The 23,335-nt window shown below is 39.1% G+C and overlaps 1 protein-coding gene across 4 annotated transcripts in view; it reads left to right on the top strand.

Annotated features, from left to right (window-relative positions):
• Positions 1-1,202: 1,202 nt before the first annotated feature.
• TXNRD2 (thioredoxin reductase 2) overlaps positions 1,203-23,335 on the top strand; it is a 42,817-nt gene continuing 20,684 nt past the window's right edge. For 2 of the 4 annotated variants that reach the window (XM_040603004.1, XM_040602994.1), the window contains exons 1-12: positions 1,203-1,299; positions 2,436-2,501; positions 3,137-3,193; positions 3,828-3,972; positions 4,289-4,363; positions 5,248-5,326; positions 6,338-6,400; positions 6,922-6,992; positions 11,192-11,211; positions 11,554-11,645; positions 14,198-14,372; positions 22,980-23,116. In XM_040603004.1, the coding sequence (XP_040458938.1) occupies positions 1,224-1,299; positions 2,436-2,501; positions 3,137-3,193; positions 3,828-3,972; positions 4,289-4,363; positions 5,248-5,326; positions 6,338-6,400; positions 6,922-6,992; positions 11,192-11,211; positions 11,554-11,645; positions 14,198-14,372; positions 22,980-23,116 (1,056 nt within the window). In that variant the 5' untranslated portion in view covers positions 1,203-1,223. Of the gene's footprint in view, positions 1,300-2,435; positions 2,502-3,136; positions 3,194-3,827; positions 3,973-4,288; positions 4,364-5,247; positions 5,327-6,337; positions 6,401-6,921; positions 6,993-11,191; positions 11,212-11,553; positions 11,646-14,197; positions 14,373-22,979; positions 23,117-23,335 lie in introns of those variants that run through there. The other 2 variants (XM_040603022.1, XM_040603014.1) reach the window with 2 other exon arrangements.

Genomic DNA, 23,335 nt, shown 5'->3' on the forward strand with positions numbered 1-23,335 from the left:
ACGGTTGGATGCTGCCCCCTTGTGAGCCAGGACCTTGCTCCGGAGCCAGCTGAAACATGATTGCCTAAAAATTCTGTCACCAGCTCCCTCTCCCTAAGAAAAACTGGCTGATTGTTTGCCCCAGACTCCGCTACGGTGGTATTTATCGCATACAACACTACATACAGCAGCAGCCAGGGTTGCTACTGTGCTTCAGTAAAGGCCAACAAGCAGCACTTCTGAACGAGAAAGACCTCATTCCCTGTGGTACTGTTTTGATCAATGCCTACTTTGAGGCATTTTACCTTAGGCTGCCAGAATACATTACATGCATTAATAGCTCTCAGAACTCCCCTCCAAAGTAGGTCAACAGCATCATCCTTGTTTTATCAATAGCTGGCATGTGGCACAGTGATATGAAATGCCGCCAAAGGCTGTGAAGCATCGGAGGTGCTTCCAGCTGGTCATCCTGTACATATATCTGTGCCACCTCAGTTAAACCACGTTAAAGCTGTTTGTGCTGGCCTAGTTCACTGACCTGTATGGCAGACATCCAGCTCCGCCATTTTGTTTGAGGAAGGCCTCTTCTCTGAGGCCTGTCCCTAGCGCCTGTTCTCAACACTGAATGTATCTTAGCCACGGGAGTTCCGAAGCGATAGCATGCATTGCCTGCAATACTTTTTTGAAACCTGTAGTTTCAGTAGTTTTTTTTACTTTCAGTCTGTGTCCTGCACCTGATGAACGGGCTGTGACAGCCCACCCTGTCACCATCTCTGTTACCAAGGGATGTGTGGTTTCAGAGGGAAAAAACAGAGCTCTGAATATTGGTGAAGGTTCTGGGCAGTCGTCATGTTCCTCTTCTTTCCCACAAGGCCTTCTCTGAACCTCTTTTCAGCAGCAGCTCGGGGGAAAGCCTGTCAAGCAAAGCGTGAGGGTTTTTTTTTCCCTTCCAAACGGCTGATTATAACGCAAACGCGCTTCTCTAAGGCCAGGGTCGGTGCCTGCCTTCTGAAAAGGCCTCTCGCAGCTTCGCAGCAGCTCCAGAAGCCGGAGCGCAAGACGAGCGCTCCCCCGGGCGGGAAGCGGCCGGCTCTCCTCAGCACCGCGCGTAGGGCCGGTAGGGCGGGCAGCGCGCTCGCGCCCTTCCTGCCCTCGGCGAGCCCGCGCGCCGCCCTCCGCTCAGGCGCTGCGCGGGCACCTCGCGGGGGGCCTGGCTGGGCGCGGGGGGCCCTTTGCCGTACAGCATGGCGGCGCTGTGGCAGAGGCGGGAGCGTGTCCTGGGGGTGGCGGGGCTGTGCCGTACTGCACGGGGCCTCTCAGGTACGGGGTGCCCGCTGCGCTCGCGCCTGGCGGGAGCCGCGCCTCCGCCTTTCCCCGCGGGAAGGAAGAGGGTTGACTTCTCCTCCTGACGCGGCAGGCGCCTGGGGAGGCTCTCCCGAGCCCTGCCTATCACCCGCACGGCGGGGAGAGGCCCGTAGCCGCGCTACTTGAGCGGAGACTGCTTCCCTCCCCTCAGCCGGCTCTTCCCTCCCTCGGCGGCCGAGGCAGGGAGGCCGGCGGGCTGCCTGCACCCGTAACGCCTTTTGGAGCCCCCCTGCGCCGGTGCCGCCGTCGGCGCCCGTCTCTGTGTGAGGGAGGCAGGGGCCTCAGCTGGCTGCGAAGGAGGAGGCCTCCCGCCCCCCTGCGGAGGGGCTTTCTGGAGGGGTAGCGGGGCAGCCCGAGAGGCAGCCAGACTTTTTCTCTAGGCTTAACTCCAGCGACCGGGGGGAGTATCAGCCACCCGAGTCCAGTTGCCCGCTCTGAACTGCCAAAAAAAGTCCCCCAACCGTACGGTGGCGCGGCTGGCGCTGCGGACTGTCCTCCCCGCGCCGCTGACAGCTCCCTGAGAGCTGAGGTTGACCTGATGCCCTGGCTAAGAAACGAGTTACTGCTCACCTGTGGGCTTCCCCTGCCACTCCAAAGCTGCTCTGGGAGACAGCTGGGCTGAGGGGAGGCCGAGGTGGTGGAAGGGGCTAGCTTCCCTCCGGCCACCCCGCTGCACCCCTGCAAGGCCCGCATTGCCACTGAGGCTTTGCCAGCCTGATACGGTGACCCTGCTGAGAGATCCCTGTGCAGAACTTGCTGCTGTAATGCAGAAACAGAAGACCTATGCTGGATCCAAGCTGCAACTGTCTGATCATACAGCAGAAGCTTCATGGGACATTGTGTAAAAATCTATTTCCTCACTTCTTTTGGATTGCTTTATTTTCTGTATTTCATTCACAAAACCAGAGTAGATAGTTTAACAAATTTTGGAGAACGCCTTGGGGCACTGGAAAAACACAGTGCTCTAGTAAAGAAAACCCAAATCAGCAATAGTAAATTGTAAAATACAGTGTACTTTTTGATATTTACCTTTTTACACATCTCTTCCGTTTTCCTTGCCTGTTTCTCTTTTTTTCACGTCCTCTTCACAGGAAAGAATGAGTATGATCTTCTGGTAATCGGTGGAGGCTCTGGAGGCCTTGCTTGTGCAAAAGAAGGTTTGTATGTATAAATAATAAAAGTTTTCGTTTAGCTTAAAGCTTTTAAAGAAACAGCATACGTCAGTTCCTGCACATTAATCGTTAACTCTGCTCCATATAGTTAATCTGTGAATTAATTCACACCCTTGGGTGGGGTGAGCTTGTTTGGCTTTCCTATTAACCTGTTAAAAAAATGTTTCTTCTTTTGTTATGGGAAAATCTAATAAATTTTTATTTCACTGTTATTGTAAAATATTATGAGTGCCTCCATACAGACTGTATTTTAAAAATTATAATGTTTCTTATTTATGTGTTGAAACAGCAGTCCCTTCAGACTGTTTCCAAGAGCTGTTTAACTGCTGTAGAGAACCTTGCCCCTTTGTAACTCAATGTAATGTGCTCAACAGTCCATAAGATTCTTAAACATCTCATCTGGGGTCAGATTGCATTTTTAGGGTTGGTGGAAGCTGCAGGCTCTAGTCTGGGTTATTAAGTATCTTCTGGAGAATCTGCTGACTACATAGGCAACCTGGGTCCCTATCTTGAGTTAAGACAGTAGATACCACCAGCTATCATCTCCTGTACATCTGTACCTGTGCTACTAAAAATGTTTAAGCTTTCTTTAAATACCTTGTCTTGCTTTTTGTTTAAAGCTGCTCGGTTTGGAAGGAAAGTAGCTGTTTTGGATTATGTAGAACCTTCTCCACAAGGTATGGAAGAGAAATACTAGGATAATGTTTGGACATGTGTGTAAAATGGTTGCTTGGGTCAGCAGATTGCTTCAGGCAGTGAAGTGGCCAAAGCCATGCTGCCTACTTTGCTTGTAGTAAAAGTCCTTAAGCCCAGCTTGCTGTACTGCTCATTCCTTCCCATGTCCCAGCTCTGACAGTTCCTGCACATTAATGTTGTTAGCAGTGTTTGATTGCCACCATTTGCAGTAGACTTTGAACTTAAATATGTGAGAATATTGTCTCTGTCAAAATGTCATTTACAATTTCTAAAAACCATGAATCATATAATGTTGAGGCTTTTCATGTATAATATGTAAAATAAGATCTGCAAATGCAAATAAGCAAATGTGATTATGTAGTAACTGGATCTTCAGAGCTCTGAGAAATATCTTGACATGGTTTGAATTTTAGAAGAATAATATAGAGATGTTTTTTATTAAAAAAATGACCATAAGCAGAGTTAGAAACTGATCTGTAGGAGAGAGTAAACTCCATGTTGTTTCAGGACTTTTAAACTAATTGCGTGAACAACCTAATACTCTTAAGTAACCCAATTGCATTAAGTTATGCTAACCTGATGCATTTACTTTTTTTTTCTTTTTTTTCTCCCAAGGAACCAAATGGGGACTTGGTGGAACTTGTGTGAATGTTGGCTGCATTCCTAAAAAGCTTATGCATCAAGCAGCCCTTTTAAGGAGTGCCCTTAAAGATGCCCAGCACTATGGCTGGAATATAGCCCAACCTGTTCATCATACATGGTAAAGATTATTGCCCATATCCACTCCTATTTGCTGCAAATACATAACAACCTTTCCCAGTTGGTGTTTATTTAGGGACAGTTAGGGAAGTTAATTTTGTGTGAAGCTTTTTAGACTGCTCCTTGTTTAAATCACAGAACTGTACTTACTGGTTTATCAAGGCAGGTACAGTGTTGACTCAGACTTGGTAATTTACTTTCATAGCAAAAACTGATGTAGAACACTCCTAATTTCTAGCAATTGCCTGTATCTTTGAGTTGCATAGTCTGAATTTGTGATGCCGTGACTTCATTTTCAGTTTCTTGTTTTATGATAGGTCTGTGATGGCACAAGCTGTTCAGAATTATGTGAAATCCTTGAACTGGGGACACAGAGTGCAACTACAAGACAAGTAAATAAGTTTTTAAATTTCATCTTTCTTCCCATAGTCAAGGAGCTGCTCCTCTCCTTGTAGAATTGCTGAATTGCCTTTAGAGTTTCTCATTAGAGCTAATATTCTGAGTTTGCAAGTCCTTTCTGCTCAGGACTTTAAGTACCCTTGCCAATGTAAGTGATTTCCCCCCACCTCTTTCCCCCTTTTCTGGGAAATAGTAGTTGAAAGTGACCATATGTGAAAGCTTTCTAACACCGTAGTGATCAGGGAATGCCCTCTTTAATCTGGAGAGGATTTGCATTAATATGAAGTAGTCAGGGTTTCTCAAGGTAATTTCAAGCTTGTCTACCAAAATTTATATGCCATACAGGCCCACAGATAACACTATGCTAGCAGCTGGCTTTTTTTGCTTTCAGTGCTGAAATGGTTCTGAGTTTTTCAGCATGCAGTTCATTTTATAGAGAAATTAAATTAACAGATAATTTGACAGGTTCTAGTCTTGTGACTCCTACTGAGTCACTTTTGAATGCTTTTAAATGAGGTCATTCTCATAAAATTCTTACATAAATCATGCTTTCAAATAAGATCTATAAGTAATCTTATAGAAAGTAACAGTAATGCTATGCTAGTGGAAAATGTGTCATTTGAAGAGGTCAATAACCTGATCCCAAAGCATATTACAAGGTTAGGTACTCTGATGTATAGAGGAATTAGCTATGACACAAGAATTAAGTGACTTAAATTATGTGACAGAGTGGCAAACAAACCTGTGAAATGAAATGCTTTCTTCCTTTTACTTTTCTATGCCTTTTTAGCACTTCAGATATGGAAAAAGTAATTGATTGTATTTAATTCCTATTCTTTGTTAAGCGCGCATCATGTTGCTGTTTTCTTTTAAACAGGAAGGTGAAATATTTCAACATGAAAGGAAGATTTTCTGATCCGTATACAGTCCGTGGTTTAACAAAAGCAGGTAAAGAGGTGAGCTGCTGGGCTGATCTCTTCAATATCATTCACTTCAAACATTTCAGGTCTTCATGTGTTGATTTTCAGGTCGACTGGGAGCTAGATTGTACTGTTGCATTGTGCTTTAGGTATTCATTATAATTTTCGTAAGGAAGTTTTGCATTTTCCACAGAGAAGATGTTTATGAACTTGGACTGTTGCCTGCTAAGTCCCTAGCCTGTAACCTGTCAGTTAAATGCCATTGCTTTCTCTCTGCAGATACAAGAGCTGAGACAAAAGATTAATTTTTTTCTGTCAGAGTCATACTGCTTTGATAGACACTTACAAAGATGTAAAGAGGGCCAACATCTTATTGCTCTGAGCATTAAATCAGTCTGAGATGTTTTCCTCCTTCAGATGAATTGTAAGGGTGATTAGCTCTCTAATATAAGATTGTATGTGGGAAGCAATTATACTGAATGCACAGCTTCAAGCAACTGGGTCACGTAACAGAATAGTGGTCTTCTGCATATTTAACAAGACACTGAACATGCATTTTTAACACCTCTTTGAGGGAATCAAATAATGTTACTGGTTAATACTAGCTTGAGACAACAAAAGTTTTTTGGGATAGATGCCTAGCATTTTCTGAAAACATGCTACTTTTGAGGTAGATTAACTTCGGACTTTAAAGATAGAATTCATTTGCTGTGATTTCTGTGTGTTTTGTCCTAAGCAAAAATTGATTTTAAAAAGCTGTTGTTCGTGCACAACTGTTGCTTCCAAGTAGTCATCAGGATCTTGTCCAGTACAGGAGCAATTTCATTAAAACAAAAACTGGTAGAGAATGTGTGGGAGAAAATTCTGCATGTATTAGTTTATTTTAGCTCCATCCTTTTTTTAATGCATTGCTGATTATTATGTCATATAAATAGCAGATGGTAGTGCCAACTTTCTCATTTATCACTTATTTGTACATAGATAAAATCTAAAGACAGATAAAATTATTTCAAATGCTTGATTTTGATTTTGTGTTTTTATTTGTAGACTATTGTTACTGCAGAAAATATTGTCATTGCTACTGGAGGAAGACCAAAATATCCTACACAGGTAAGTTACACTTGCCATCTAAGAACGGCTTTACTAATTTTGTTGCAGATAATGAGGAACATTTGGGGGATAAATAAAGTAAATATAAAATAACACATGAGAGATTTTTGTACTTGTGTTGTGTGAAAAATTGTCCTTTATATAAAGCACAGGCTTTTCAGAAATACATTTCCACAGAAAATAATTTTTATCAATTTAGTATGTTGATGTTGCTAAGAGCTGTAGGATAATTAAAGTTGAAAAGGATCTCTAGCAGTCATCTAGTTCAACCTTCTGCTCAAGGACGTTGGGGTCGGTTATTGAGTCAGCTGTGAGGTCAGACTGTGTTGCTCAGGGCTTTTTGCAGTCAGAGTTTGAAAATCTCTAAAGACAAAGGCTGGATAACATATTTGGGAAACCCTAGATATATTCCACTTGACCTACTGGCTATACTTCAGCTAATACAGCCCAGGTTACTACTAGGGTTTTTTTGCTGCCTGGACTTGCATTGTAGATTCAAGATCTTACCTGTGTGATCATAGGTTGCAGGCGCACTGGAGTACGGAATTACAAGTGATGATCTATTCTGGTTAAAAGAATCTCCTGGAAAAACGTAAGTTTACCTTACCATGGCTTTAACAGATGCTGGCATTTTCTTTATGGCAAGGTGAAAAATGTTCAAAAGTGCCTTTTATATACCAGATTTTCTGTCCTTCTGTTTTCCTTCTGAGAATTTGTTTTGCTGTGCATCAGCATCACACTACCAGCCTTCATTAGTAATTAACAGATTAGACACGCACAGCCCTTAAGAAATTTCCTTCTAAAATAAAATTAAATACAAATTTTCACCATCTTTGCTGTAGCCATTATACGTGGAAGTCACGAGAGGGCAGCATAAACTTAAACAAAGTCTGTACTGTTCCTATTCTTTGCTACTGAGGTATGTGAAATTGCTCTTCAGTTATGAAAGAAACTCCAACATAAAATTATGTTCTTTTAAGTGGTGGAAGTTCTGAAAACAAAAGAAAATATGATGAGACAGTTGGGTTACTTTTGCCTTTTCTTATGTGTTGGGAGCTATTGTTGAACTGAAATACGAAAAAATTGGTTTTAATGGAAATACTAAAATGCTATAGTCTGTCTTTTTTACAGCACAGAGTACAGTAAAATTCTGAGTCAGTATTGCACTACAGAGAAATGTCCTGATGGAAATAATTGTGATAGGAAATGCAGATATGCTAGCATGAAAGTCAGATAATACTAGGCTTTTTTTCTTTTCTCTATTAAGCAAATCTAGAAAAAGTGAAGTATATATAAGAAAAGAGGCTTGAAGCTGTAATACTAGTGTTTTGAAAGAAAACAGGGCTGCCATTCATGTCTGTGACTTTCTAATATAAAAAAATGCACTGTGTTAAGCTAAACATCAAATAGATAAACAAGGCTGCTTGGTACAGTTTAAAAAGGAAAGTAAATTTGCTGTTGTTTGTACTATATCAGTCACCTCCTGAATTTTGAGAGCATGATTTATGTGAGGAAATTTAAAAAAAAAAAAAAAAAAAAACCAAAAACCAAACACAAAACCCCAAAACCAACCAAACCCCCCCACAAAAACTAAACAGAAGATTTATCCCTGTAAGATGTTTCTGTGAAAATGTGGCTTTTGTCCAGTTGCTGGTAATGCAAGTTGTAACAGTGTAATGTGGGAGTCTAGTGTTTATATGTTGCATTCCTGAGATTTAGTCTAAATAAGCCTGCAGGGCCTACAGTAGCATTTCTGTGCTTTATCAGGCTGTGTCCTAGCAAATGAGCTAGGGAGTTGTTAAAGGTTTGTTTCTGTCAGATTTGTTTCTATTTTAAATATTCCCAAGGTTCAGTTTAACACCTTTTGTTTCTAGTCTGAGCTGTGTTGTACTTATTCTTTCTTTCCTCCCTCTCCAAATGTACATATCTCAGCTACAAATTACATGCCTGGGGGTTATAGAACTGTCAGTCCCGCAGTTATTCATATGAAATAAAAAAAAATTAAAAAAAGAGCAAACCATTAACCAACTTTAAAGTCCCTTAGATATACAAACATTGTGAAGAAATTCTTGCTACTGACATGAAGGGGTTTGGCAGAGTGAATTAGAAAAGATGCCTTGAAATACGTTCAGAATGAGTGAGAGATTGAGCAGGTGTGAATGAAGTTAGGTTCTGCTTTCTGAACTTTTCTGTTAGACACTGACAATACCCAGGAACCCTCTACCTTGTAGAAGAAATTGTGAATAATGTAGTGCTGATGCAATGAATAACTGCCAGCTGGCATCTATTTTTCATCTAATGAAAAAGAACGGCAAGCATATGCCTAAATTACAGATATTCTCATTGTATTCCCTGTGAATGTCCAGCAGATATTTCTTTACCAGCAGTGTGTGGCTTTTTGCAGCACGTAGCAGGAGATACATGCTAAAAAATGGAGTGATCATCCATTCACAGATAAACCAGATGCCCTAATGCTGCAAAAATTTATTTCTCTCTATGTTAAATTGTTTGCCAAACATAAAACCCAGACTAGCAGATTTTTATCTCTTTAGCTCAACCTGTTCTCTGTACGCCTTCAGAAGTTGTATGTTTTTATTATAGGATGGATAGATGTTATCTAGGGTCTTTTGTGAGAAAACATGTGTTGTACTGACTCTGCAGTCCCTGGGGCTTAAAGAGCAGCAGCCCCCATGTCTGCACTTTTCAGAAGTTTAAAAGCATCTCATTTAGAACTAGGAGGTGGTGCAGATTGGTTTAGGGTAAGGTATAGGCCATAAGACAGCATTTAATTTTTGCTCTGCTTTCTTAGCATAAGATACACTGTGTATGAAGAGTTTTCCAAGTATTGGACTTGTTTCTGTCTTGCAGTGTTGGGGAAAAAAACTTTCCTAGGGATATGTGACTAGTCAGTGGCAGGGCCAAGAGAAGCCAAATTTGCGAGCTTCATTATGCCTCTAACATTTGTTTTTAGTTGCCACACATGTTCACATATATTGTAATTTTCTAAGGCTTTTTATGTCCTATGAAAACATTTCTGTCTTTGTAAGCATGTATACTAATAGTTTTTCTGGTAACAGGGTGGATCATTGCTTTGTAAATTTTAGTTAAAATTGATGAATGATACCTCTTTATAAAGAGAGACTGCAATGCATGCACCGCTTTGTGTTAGCCTTCCGTTTGTGTGTGTTTTTCCATGGATTTAAGAGTCTATGGTACTGTGGTCTGGAATCAAGCAAAATGTAGAAGACAAAACAGAACAATGGGATCGAGCACACCCTCAGTATGTTTGCAGATAACACCAAATTGGGCAGGAGTGTTGACCTACTTGAGGGCAGAAGGCTCTGCAGAGGGATCTGGACAGGCTGGACTGATGGGCTGAGGCCAGTTGTATGAGGTTCAACAAGGCTGAGTGCACTTGGGTCACAACAGCCCCACACAAGGCTCCAGGCTTGGGGAAGAGTGGCCAGAAAGCTGCCTGGTGGGAAAGGACCTGGGGGTGCTGGTCAACAGCTGGCTGAATGTGAGCCAGCAGTGTGCTCAGGTGGCCAAGGAGGCCAACAGCATCCTGGCTTTTATCCAAAATAGTGTGGCCAGCAGGACTGGGGCAGTGATTGTCCCCCTGTACTCAGCACTGGTGAGGCCACACCTTAAATCCTGGCTTCAGTTTTGGGTCCCTCACTTCAAGAAGGATGTCAAGGTGCTGGAGTGTGTCCAGAGAAGGACAATAGAGCTGGGGAAGGGTCTGGAGCACAAATCTGATGGGGAGCGGCTGAGGGAGCCTAGGGTGTTTAGCCTGGAGAGGTTTAAGCTCAAGGGGACCTTATCAGTCTCTACAACTACCTGAAAGGAGGTTGTAGCAAGGTGGGTGTCAGTCTCTTCTCCCAGGTAACAAGTGATAGGACAAGAGGAAATGACCTCAAGTTGCACCAGGGCAGGTTTAGGGTGGGTATTAGGAGAAATGACTTCACTGCAAGGGTTGTTAAGCACTGGAACAGGCTGCCCAGGGAAGTGGTTGAGTCCCCATCCCTGGAGGTGTTTAAGAGATGTGTAGATGTGGCACTTAGGGACGTGGTTTAGCAGTGCACTTGGCAGTGCTGAGTTAACAGTTGGACTCGATGATCTTAAAGGTCTTTTCCAACCTAAACAAATCAATAATTCTATGAATTTCAAACATGCTTAACTTCTGTTTGTGTTATGTTTTCTTAAAAACAATTTCAAAATGTATTTAGTAATTAAGATACCTCTAGAAATGTTAAGATATAATTGAGTTCGGACAAGACTGCTGCATGTCTGTGTGTTTATATGTTGTCTCCTGTCTCAGAGGCAATGGTGCTGAGACACCCTGTAGAGATGAGGCATCAGTAGGGCACAGGGGGAGACATCTGTCAGTGTCTAGTCCAGATATTTCCAACCAAGGTATGTCATAGAACACAACTGAAATACTTGTGATGCCTCTTAACCTTGCTAGTTTCTCTGAGTTTTTCATGGCTTTCTTCACTTTAACTTTCAGGGTATGTGTTTATATGTCTCTTTACAATATAAAACCAATTCCTTATGTCTTATAAGCCTGTTCTTTTTTAATCTGTTAATATAATAAGCCCACGTGTTATAGTGTTTGTCTTTGTTGGAGTTGGCAGGCCATGCTCTTTCTTCCAATCTAACAACATCAGATCCGCTCCTCAAGCCTGTAATTTTGTAACTCTACATACTTTAGAAAATATTTTTTAGTTGTGCAGAAATATGCACAAGCTCATTCCGCTGCTTTATTCTTTTTTTCTTTTTGTGTAACAGGTTGGTTGTTGGAGCGAGCTGTATCCTTTGAAAAAGCTGTGATGATTTATGATTATAAGCAGCATAGCTGTCATTCCTATGAAAGCTCAGTTTTCAGAATTCCTTTGCTCATGCCCTGTAGTTGAGTTGGTAGTAGAATAGTAACAGTTTTCTATGCAGTAGCATCATGGGAATTAAGGTCAGTTGAGGATAAATTCTCAGGATTTGAAAAGCAATGTTTTCTATGAGGAAAATATTCTAAGCAAACTAAAAATATCTGTGTGAGAAGAAACTCTAGGTAAAAAGCCCACTTGTATACTACCCTTTTATATTGCATTTATCTGAAATTATTGTTTATATTTCCTTAACTCATGTTTCACAAGATGTTTCACTTGAATGTGCTGGTTTTCTAACGGGCATTGGGTTGGACACGACAGTCATGATGAGAAGTATCCCACTTCGTGGGTTTGATCAGGCAAGTACAGAATATTTTATATCTCCTTATATATCAAATACATTAGGAGACAAAAATAATCAAATATACTTTTTAAAGTGTTGTTGGCTTCTCCAAACATTTCCTAGTATGTGCTTTCTAAAGAGAAACTAAATAAATATTACCTAGTTTTCCTATCACATCTCTTGATACTGTACTCAGGAAAGCAAATCTTTTTTTTTTTTTTTTTTCTCCTCCTGCTTAATTGAAAACAAGATTGAAAAGTTTGGGAAGCATGGGAGAGATTTATGCCGCTGCTAAAAACGTTAAACAATCTCTTTAAAATAATCCTGAATTTCTAGGAGTTACAGATAATGATTTTTAAAATAAATTATTGGACTTAACATGAAGTAGTACAGTGTGGAGTTCATTATGAAGAATGTAAATAAATCACTAAGCTGAAAGTTTGTAATGACACAGGAATTGGAAATCTTGACCTTATCACTTTCAAAGCAATGATGGTTATAACTAGGTAAAAAAAATAATACAGTGATTTCAGTGGAACTATCAACCCTAAGATGGAGAAAATTAAATGCAAAAACTTTCAGGCAGGAAAATTTAAAGAGAAAAAATGTTTCAAAATCGGGAAAGATTTTGAGGAGTTTTATTTAAAAGTATAAGTGGTCCTGACTGCTGACAAAATAGAAAACCGTTTGGGCCAGTAATCCATTCCTGTGTAAACAGACTAAAAGCAATTGGAAATAACAATGAGAAAAGGCAACAACAACAAAGGTTTTATACAGGATTTGTGTAAAAAAGTATAACTGCTTAAAGAAGCAACAGAAGGTAGTATAGCAACTTTGGGTTAAAGACAAGTTACTGGATCCAGTAAAAAGGCATTGCTTGGATGTGATTTTGTAGCTTCTGTTCTACAGGTTAGATGATCTCTTTGAGGGCCTGGTAGTCCTTTTGGTTCATAGATCTTTAGGGAGGGTACGTTAAAGGTGATTATGAATCTTCTGCCCCTGCAAGATTTGATGCTAACACTACTTTGAAGGAAAAGTTTCTGTAATGTTCTTAAAACAGTGAGAGAGTTCTGGGTTTTCATTCAGTGAACTTTTCCTTTAAAGTTTCCAACAAATTTTTTCTCAGGCAAAAAACTTTGGAAAATGTTAGCCTCAGGAATGAAGCCTGTCATGTTAATTACTTGAAAAGAGTGTTTTCAGATTGGGAATGAATGCACATTAACTTAATTATTCTTGGGATTGTGAATTAGGATTTTTTTTTTAGTGCTTAATTGCAATAGTGCAAAACACTTCCAGGCCAAAGTTGATGAAAGGGTGATAGAACCATGGGTTAGTTTTTGAGAACTGCTTTGCACATACAGTGTGTAGGAAAATTATTTTCGTGTGTAATAGCGCAGTTTTTGAGGAGGGAGTGGTGCTGTTAGGAGCAGCAGTGACAAGTACCACTGCAGGTAGTGACAGCTCCTGGTGTGTGCCAGCCACTCCCACTTTGAAGTGGCTTCCTTAAGACTAGTGGTATGTGTACCAGAGTTTGCAAACGTTGTAGAAGAATGTGTCTTGGAATTTGCACTCATCATTGAAGAAATCTACACCTGTAACAGCATGAGATCTGAGCAAGCAGGGAATAGTATTAAATGTGTGTGTGGCACTTCATAAAACACTTACAGTAGTTTCTCTGAGAACTTGATCCGTTGTAGGCACGAAGAGCAGAATAGATATTTCAGAGTTAAGAAATTATTAATAGAGATAAAATAATCAGTCTGTAGCCACACTGAGTCTGATGGAAACTGGTTAGTGAGCTATCATGTTTCTGAAGAGGTATAACCCTGCTGTTGCTTTCATATTAGTTAGTAAAAAGTTTGAAAATACAGTTTTGTAAGCTGTGAGCTTGCATGTAGTTGTTCTGTGTTAGTGGTTTTGTGATAATATACTTTAAGTTATAAACATATTCTTTGACGAAGGGCAACCTGAATTACTGCAGTCAAGAGCAATGACATTTTCGGATAAACCTATCAATGTGACACTTTGCTACTTGACCGTGGTGTGACATTTTTTCATTTTTTCAAACAGGCTTTTAGGACAAAAGTATTATTTCCCTTTTGTAGTAGAACTTTCCAGAAACTTTAGTGATTCATAGTCATTGCAGAGAAATGAAAGATGTCGTGGCAAAGGGAAATATTTTTTCTTCCTTAGCTTTATGAAAGTATTTAATTCTCATCAAGCTGCCAGAAAATGGTAATTATGGTACTGTTAAATTGAATATATTCTGGCTGATATTATTGTGTAAGCAACAAATTATTTAAAAGCAACAGTTTTATTCATATACTGTTGTACTTTTTTGAAAAGAATTTGAATATTCAGATGTAGATGCCTATTGGAATGGAGTTGCAGGTCATACTGGCTCAATAAATTGTCATGTGTTGACAATGCATAGTAACTAACTGACAAAGAACATTTGAAATGCACAGGGTATTTACTGGATTTTCAAGAAGACAGTTGAAGGAGGGTTTTACATTTAAAAGGTCATATATCTAAGAATAAACATTTTTTTTTTCCCCTACTCAACAGCAAATGGCATCTTTAGTAACGGAACACATGGAATCTTACGGCACAAAATTTCTAAAGAGATGTTTCCCGACAAAAGTTGAAAAATTGGAGAGCAATAGATTGCAAGTCACCTGGAAAAATACTGACCTGGGCACAGAAGAAACAGATTCCTTTGACACGGTCATGTGGGCAGTAGGTAAACTTGATTATCTTAACAATTATTTGCAATGGTTTCCATTCTGGAAATGAAGTCCCCTCATGTTGTATGGGGCCAAACAGCTCCCCCCCTTCTTTTATATGAAATATTTTGTGACTTAAACATTGTTATTTTTAAAAATTGTTTTCTTGCATACCTGACTTGTTCACTTACCTTCTAAAAAAACCCAAAAGTTACAATGAATGGAAGAAATCTGTGGTAACAGCTTTCGCATGAGCTGCAATAAGTGGGAGACCATTTAGTCTTCCTCACATATACTAGAGGGTGAGAGCATGAATTCCATCAACCTCTGTGGTGCAAATAGTGTCTTCTAAGTCCATACTCTTGACTTATTCACGAAGCTATTCACTACCAGTTCTTATGTATCCAGTTCAAGCAGCTGCCATTTCTTCTAGGGATTTTTCTGAACAGTGTTGCTTATGTTTGTTATTGTAGCCATCATCCAGTTCAGAGAAAAAGAAGTAATTGTCCCCAAAAGTCCGAGCTTGTTGCAGGGAACCTTGAAACTTAAGAGCTTTTTGAAATCTGGTTAGGAACTTTCACGTATCTCAGACCCTTCAGAACTGATATACGATGCCTAAGTCAGAGTATATCAGTTAAAAAAAAATAATTTTGTGACAAATGGCTATGAGCATCATCACCAGAAATGGGAATTATGTTTGGGTTTTTGCCTCCTTTGAGTCAAATGCTACTTCTTGTAAGGATTAACACACTAAATGATGTATAGTAAAAGGCTCCAGCCCACAGCAACAAAAATACCCTTTCTGCATTAGCTCCCTAAGCTACTCATTTGTTGCTGTTACAATCCTATATTGGTTAAGATGGACTGCAAGCCCACCAGAATAGGAGACCTCTTGTCTTTTGTGTTTATAAAGCTTTGGAGTATCTGGAATTCTAGATAAATAATGGATGGCTAAAGCTAGTAGTGATATTTGGCAAGTGGATGATATCTGATGAACAAAGTAAATAAGCTGAAACTTACTGGCCAGGAAACCTGTTTTGTTGCAGAAGAATACTAGCAACTTTAGCAATTCCTTTTAGCTACTCCATTTTTATGCTGTTCTTTTTATCTGACACCACTGTTTTAGAGTAGTGGGGAATATCTTTTATTTGTTGATAACAGATAAAGTTAGATTCTTGTGGTCACAGAATAGGTCCATTAGAGGAAATGGGAACAGATCATTTACAGCATTTTGTATTTTGCCCAGTGGACTAAATCTATTGTCCTGTTGTTCCTTTCCCCTGGTTAAGTCAGCGTTGTATTTTCCTAGTACTGCAAATAGAGCAGGTTGTGTGTTTTGACAAACATTTTCTTTTGCTTGTTGAGATTACTGTTCTCTTAGAAGTGCAATAGGTTTCTATAAATTGTGGAAACAGCCTATAATACTTGATTATACTCACCAGAAACAATTAAAGACACTAGAGCTTGCCGAGAGCAAACAGGTCATGCTATCTGGAGATGTGACAATCCTGAAAACCATAGAATAATGTTCCATGAGGTGGAGTGAAACTGTTTCCAGAAAGTGGGTTTCTAAATTCTGTATTTGATTTTTGTCAAGCTTTCTGGTAAAAGTACAGTGAGGTGGAGTCACACCTGTGAAATGTCAAGTCAACTTGTTTACTTTTGTCTAAGGTGGAAAAAAGAGCTAATAAATTGAAATAATAAGGAAAATATCTTGATTTAGTGATAATTATAATGGAATAAGGTTGCATAATATACTATTGCAGCTCACTTGTAATGTGACTCCACTCACTGTTTTGATACAGAGGAACTAAGTGTATTATAACTTTTGTCATACATTTGAGTTAAAATTCTAATTTAGAAAATGCAAACTTAATAGTTTGAGGGTTTGGGGGTTTTGTGTTGCCTTTTTTTTTTTTTTAGTGTTCAAATTGGCACTCCAGCCTTAAGGATGAAACACATTAACAGTTAAAGCTGGTTAATTGATGTGCAGTTGATGTGATTCATTGTTTTGCTCTCTATCAACACACCCACATCAGGTGTCTCAGATAATATAGGCTGGGAAACTTGGTAGTGTTGAGGATTTCCTGTCTGCAGATGTGCCAGTTACAATACTGATTGAAGAAAGTCAGCTTGTAGAGTTAGTTAAAAAGCAGCTGCTATTGTTAACTAATTGCAGCCTGAATTATAGTAGATTTTTCCTGAATTTTTGTAAGCGCATTGTGGAATTTTAGTAGGATTTTATGAATAATGTTAAAAATATTTACTGACAAGGGACATAGTTTGAGTTTGGTAAGGTACGGTATTCTCTCTTAATGTAGGCATTTTGAAAAAATTTACATTGTGTTTCTATGAAGAGTTTTGTTTGTCTTTGGGAATGTGTAATTTTCTGCTTGTATGGATAAGCCAATAAAAGCAGGCACAATGTTGTCTTTGCTTTTCTGGCAGCTTTTTGAACCAGTCAAGACATTTGAGGTGAAAAAAATTATCTTATTTTGAAACCTTTTAATGTAATTCAAAAGTTTCAATCCAAAGCTTTTGCAGGTAAATGTTATTGGCCCGTGTTACCTTGCTGAGTGACTACGCTGTAATATTCCAGATCAGTGAAATGGCTTTCTTGACCTTTATTTGATTCTGTCTGTCTAGTCCTGTAATGTCCTTGTGTCTTTTACTAGTGCTGGCTTCTGCTTTTGTGCAAATTCTCCTCAAATTATAAGCTTTTGAGACTTTTTTTCATTCAATATTGTAATATTATGTAGTATCCCCCCTGCCCTTAAGTACACAAAAAAACCCTGTGTATGTTAGGTGCCTAATATACCTGAGCAATGGTGAGTGTGTGCATGTACAGACTGAGCATAGGGTCTTCATCCAAAAAAAAGGGTAGAAACTGGCAATTCTATAAACAGATGCAACCACTGAGCTACAGGGCAAAGTTGCAGATCAGGCCTTGTAGAGTGGGTTTGTTTCAGCTATTGGAGAACTGAGACCTGTGGACTGAATGCTGCAGTTGTCATGCAGCTAATATATAAAAAGAAACGGTGAGTAGTATTTCCCTTTGAATTTGCAATAGATGGCAGAAGATCACTGCTGTAACTGGAATCTGATTATTCACTAAGTCCTTAGAAAAATTACTAAGTTACTGCATATCTAATGGGGTCTTACTGTGTAGAGGAGCAATGCTGAATTAATGATTAAACCAAGCAGGTGTTTAAAAAATATCCCAGAATTAGTCTGACACAGAAAGTGAGGTATTGAGCTTGTAAATTGTTGACAGAAAGAGCAACAACCAGCAGCAGATTTTAAGTTTGGCTTTACAAAGAGTTTTCTCCATGATCAGAGCAGTGGAACAACCATTCTCAAGTTCCTTTGCATTCATAAGCACTGTGTCTTTGAAATAATAACATTTTTGCTATAAAAAGGGATTACAACTTTAGCTTGATGTAAATCTGAACAGGTATCAGGTGTTGTGCATCATGTGCTATCAAGTATATTGACCTTTGTGTTAGACTGGATGCTTGGCAGATGTATTTTGTAGTGCAGTAAAATAAGATCCTTGCTGTTCAATATTAAGAAAGGGTTAAGTACATACCTTTTTTAGTAATGATAATTTTCTTCAAGTCTTACAAAGAAATCAGTTTGGATTAACTAAGAAAACAGAAATTTTGTTTAGAGATCTTTGAAGAGCCCCATATGGTAAAATATTGCTGTTGTCTTCTGTGAGCATAGCTCTACCAGCTCCTATATAAAAGCGGATGGGCTCTATATTTGTCTTTGTGAACAAAATCTTGCCATCCAGTTTGTAACCTTTGAAATATTCAGTGAAAAATAATGCATCTTGGTTGATCTCAGACAACTGTTAGTGCTAACGTGATGTAGTTTGCTGAGGCTCTGGGTCTTTGTTCTGAACTTCCCATGTCTCTCATTAATTGAATTCATTACTGTCCTGGTAAGATGTGGTTTCTGCAGTCCTAACGAAAATTACATTCCTGTTACATCGGCCAGTGCTTTTAGGTTGTTTCCCTATCTAGTTTTAGTGACATTGAGTCACACTTTATTCAAGAGGGCTATTTTTAATGTGCTAGTAATTTGTTTGCACTGAAAGAGGGCTGGATGGTACTTTTTCCTTCTTTTATTTAACTCACTCATAAACTTTGAGTGTAACTTTTATTTTACATTATTTAATTTTACTAGCTTGTAGCTACAAAGATCACTTTTTCATGTTGAGGAAGAGTTAGATGCTAGGCTATGCCTCTAATCTGCGTGAGAGAATGTTTTGGATTCAAGACTGTTTCAGCCCTAAGGTGCTATTTGAGTTGATACACGATGGCTAGCTTTTACCTGAGTGGTGGTATAAATAAATTATTAAAAAAATGCTGGAAAATGCTCCAAAGTAATCTCATGAAACCAAGATCATTACTGTGACACTTTCTCCAGAATACAGATTCTGTTCACCCATAAGCATCTAGGAGACTAAGCCAATGACCTCACTTGGGAATGGTGGTTGGGTACTAGTTTTTGAGATGTCAGATCCATCCTTCAAGGGTGTACAAGACCTTTGGTTAAAGCAAGCTTAATGTGGGAGAATTAATGTAAAGGTGAACTATAGCTTTCTTCTCAGAATATGTTTCTAGACCACTTTACCTTGTGCAGGACCTTGAGAACAAAGCAAAAAGAATTGTTAGAAGTCTGTTCCATGCTGTAAGGTTTTCATATGGTTGCATGTCACTTGGAGTTGCTTTTTGTTGTTGTTTGGGTAGGACCAAAGTGACATGTCTCCAGATGCAAGTAACGTCAGATGTGCAGTGGATGGTGATGGCCAGGTATTTACTGATTGCACCATAGTTGCCACAAGCTTCCTGCTGAGATGATTGCTGTGCGTAACAACTATTACTTGTCAATGTTACAAGAGCGTACAGCTTAGCAGACTTGGCAAAGAACCAGTTACTCCCCTGGCACTAAGGGTCAGAATTTTTTTCAGATTGTGGCAAGCATGCTGAAAGTTTATCAGTAATGAATGAAATGTTCAAAATCATCCTTATAAAATTGGTGCATGCTGCTACCAATGTAGTAAAGGTTCTGAACCTTTTTTTACCTTAGTTAATCTTACTGTAGTGAGTATTTTCTTTTAATCTGGAAATTAGTTACACTGAATTGGTCTTTATTAGTCATTATCTGCTGGCTATGTTTTAGTGAACACCTTGTGGGTTTTGAGGAGGGATTTGAAGGAGGAAAGGGTAGTGGTCTTGAAACTAAACTGAGGAATGTGTCAGACACCCAGAGCAAGGTGAGAAAGAGTATCAAGACTAGGAACACAGAGTGAATTTTGATTAAGGTCAAACTAGGTAAAGTTTATGAAGTGATGTATCAAAATAGGTGAATATAGGCGAGATATAGGGAAGAACTGGAGAAGACTATTGGGCTTTAGCTTTACTCCAGAAAAAATGTTCTGTCACTCTGCAGTATCCTCACAGCGGCCATCTGCAGTGTCATGCCTGGTAATAAACTGCTCGATTGGGTCTAGTTTGGCTTTTTCAAATGCTGGGAGGCAAACAGACATTCCAGCTTCTGTGATTAAGGAACTGCAGAGGACCCATTATAAAATTCTGTTGTCAGCTGCAACTTTATCACTCTAGGAAGTCTTACTGTATGCAAGAATATGCTATCACTTGTTTATTGCTGCTACTTACCTGATTATGCCTATTCCTGTGGTTTCTTCTCAATTTAGCTGTTTCAGTCTCCACTGTTGAAGGTGCTGCACCCGAAGGTCACAGCAGCCTGATACTGCCTTCACCTTACTCTTTGTGCAAGTGTGATTACCAGAGCCCATCAGTATGATGATGGGACAGAAATGCCACATCAAAATATAATCAGCATAGCATGTATCTGAAATAGGTGTGTTAACCAGTCTGTGGTCACTTTCCATAGCTAAGTTGGCTGGCAGCCCTGTTAGGAAGCCACGCTGTTAGATTTTACAAGAACAGATCAAAAAGCTGATTTTTCTTTTAAAGTTAAAAGCAGTTGGGGGCAGGCCCTGAAAGCAAGGATCTGTGTGGTTTTCACAGCTATGTGGTTATTGTATGGGTCTATTAAAGATGAGACTATAGTGCTGCATTAAAAGTGCAGGGGGCAGGTAACCTTTTAATGGTCAGGTTTGAATTGTCACCTTTCTTCTAGATGTCTTATATCTTGCTGTTTTGAATAAAAGCTAAATCTAGTCTTGTGTCTTATGCAATCATCAACTTCTTGCACTGTGGCTGTTCCAGGGCAGTGGACATCTTCAAACTAAAAGCACGTGTGCTGGCTTTAGGGGGAGAGGGGCTGGCATCTCTGTGTTGCGTGCCTGGTAGGATTTGATAGAGTATTGCCCTCTGGATCTTAGAAATAAGCTGTAAACTTAACGCTTTCTTGGTACTGTAAATGTAAAATAACCCCATAGGAGTTACGGGTATGAAAAAAATGTTCTTCTGATTCAATACTACTGAGAAATGGTGAGAACTGATTCTATAATAAAACTGAGTGAATGTTGGAAAATATCAGAATTTCCTGAATTTGATATTAAAACTTACCAAGACGCTTTGGATAATCATGAACCTAAGCTACGGAATTTGATCAGTAAGTGTAAATTCTGGTTTATGGAGGTGAGGCAGCATGGGGCTAAAAGCCAATAAAGCTTCAGTTTTTTTAAGTTTTATTTTTGCTTTCAGAAATAGTATTTGGGCAGTAAAGTTGAGAGAGAAATTTCACTATGAGTAGCAGCACTTTTTTTGTAACACTTAGCTATTAATACCAAGCTGTACACGTGTTAAAATAGACTGGAATTGAAAGGTTAAGTGTTATCCTGCAGATTTGATAAACTCAGCTGTTGTTGTCACAGGTTTTTAAATTACTCTATTGATATTTTTTCTTTTTTTCCTCTTTCAGTGCCTGCCATTGCGTGCTAAGCTTTCTCTTGGCTCTGCCTGGCAGGAAAAAGGGGAAACTAGAAAACCCCATTAGTTGTCCATTTGCAGAATATCCAGGCTTTACTCTCAATACACAAAGAAATACAACGGTAGGAAGTTGTTTCACATCCGAGCCAAGATAAGGTCCTGGAGGTTTATTATTTTTGTTGCCTGATAGCATCAGGACTGGGGAGCAAGGGGCAGAGAAGGAACAGCAGATCAACATCCCATGGGGACAACAGAAGGGAAGACAGACAGATAGCCAAGTGCCGACAGCTTCAGTCAGTACTCCCAGAGGAAGTGTTGGTTTCACCAGATGAAATTAATACACAGAAGTCTTTACAGAGGCATTCAGATGTGACATTGTTTGAGGGGCCTGGCGATATGGCAGATGTATAAAGCAGTGAATCATATGTTTACATATAATTAGGTCTGTATTGACAGGCCAGGTTTTCCTTTTGTTTAATAATTTCCTACATTAACATCAAAGAGCTTGTTTTTATAATGAAAACACATTTCCCTTTTTTGCTTTGCTATAGATCTGTATTAACATCAAACACAAAATCATGACTCACACAAAGGAGACCTATATATGTAGATGGAGTTACATCCAAATTCATTTATAGCCTCTAAAAACAGTTGCAGTTTCCTTCATTTGGATATGTTCAGGTGATCTGTGTGTCCCTACAAATTTTGGGAGTACCTGATAATTTCACTATGCTTACTAACATTCAAACACATTTGAAAAATGGGATGGGAGTTAAGATTTCAATTTCTGGGCTAGGAATTGCTTTGTTAGATATTCTATAGAAAGCTCAGTGTAATATTATCAAGAATTCAGTGGTCTAAGTGGTAACTCTATGCAGAAAACACTACAAAAATACATATTTTAAAGATGATAAAATAAAAATTTTAAAGATATTTTACAGATGAGATAATAAAATCATTGGAAGAGGAAGCTGTGATAAAATCCAGGCTTGGTAGAATTTGCTTCATTTGTTTTTAAACCCATTTAAAATAGTGTTTCTAAACTCCAGGAATAGTGTTTCTAAACTCTGCAGAAATAGCTCAAACACAGAGCATTAAGGATTTGAGAACGAATTCAGTAAACTTTTTCATCCAAGCTGAGGGAACTAAAAAAGCTTTAAGGTAAGTGTACCAGATAACAAGAAAAGAGGACTTCAGGAATGCTAGACATTGAACAGCATTTTCAATAATTTTTGTCCTGAAGCGTGCACAACAGGCTGTTTGTTAGTATTGAATACTATTCAATTAATTTTTATTGGAAATTTTCAGTGTACGAGTTGCTTAGTTATTCTATGTATATTCATGATACATTAGGAAACTGAATTCAGAATGTGTAATAAATATTAAACCATGGGGGTTTTGCACTTCTTGCAATGGATGTTGTCCTGCACATTTTTAAAGGATAACTTTCACTGAAATATTCTGAGTGAAGGCAGTAGTAACAGAGCTCCTTTCACAAAGAAATCCATATCCATACTTTCTACCCTTGCAGCTTTTCCAGTAAAGGTTTTGTTACATTTCTATATGGCCTATCAAAGAATAGGTTTCTTGGAAACCTACAGTGGAGTATGCTAGCTTCTTAGATTAACACTGCTGAAGTTTTCCAATAGTTCTTTTTTTTTTTTTTTTTTTTTTTTTTTTTTTTTTTTGCTTAAGGCCGAGCCCCTGACACTGAGACTCTCAATTTGAAGACAGTTGGAGTGAAAATTAATTCTGAAACTGGAAAGATCATTGTTGATGCCAGTGAAGCTACTTCTGTTCCTCACATTTATGCAGTTGGAGACATAACAGAGGTACTGAGTCTACATAAACTATTTTACAATAACAGGAAGCCAACTTTGTTCCTGACTAATAAGTAGTCCCTAGATGTTGTCATGCACTAGCATATATCTTAGTGTTTTGCTCTTTTTCATTTTGCAAAGCTGTAGTGTTTATGCCAGCCACCTGGGTCAGTAATTTCCTTCACATGGATCTTGTTAAGTATCTCAGCATTAGAGATTATTACTGATGTT

This window comes from Falco naumanni, chromosome 1 (assembly GCF_017639655.2).
Source record: "Falco naumanni isolate bFalNau1 chromosome 1, bFalNau1.pat, whole genome shotgun sequence".
NCBI classification, from domain to species: domain Eukaryota; kingdom Metazoa; phylum Chordata; class Aves; order Falconiformes; family Falconidae; genus Falco; species Falco naumanni.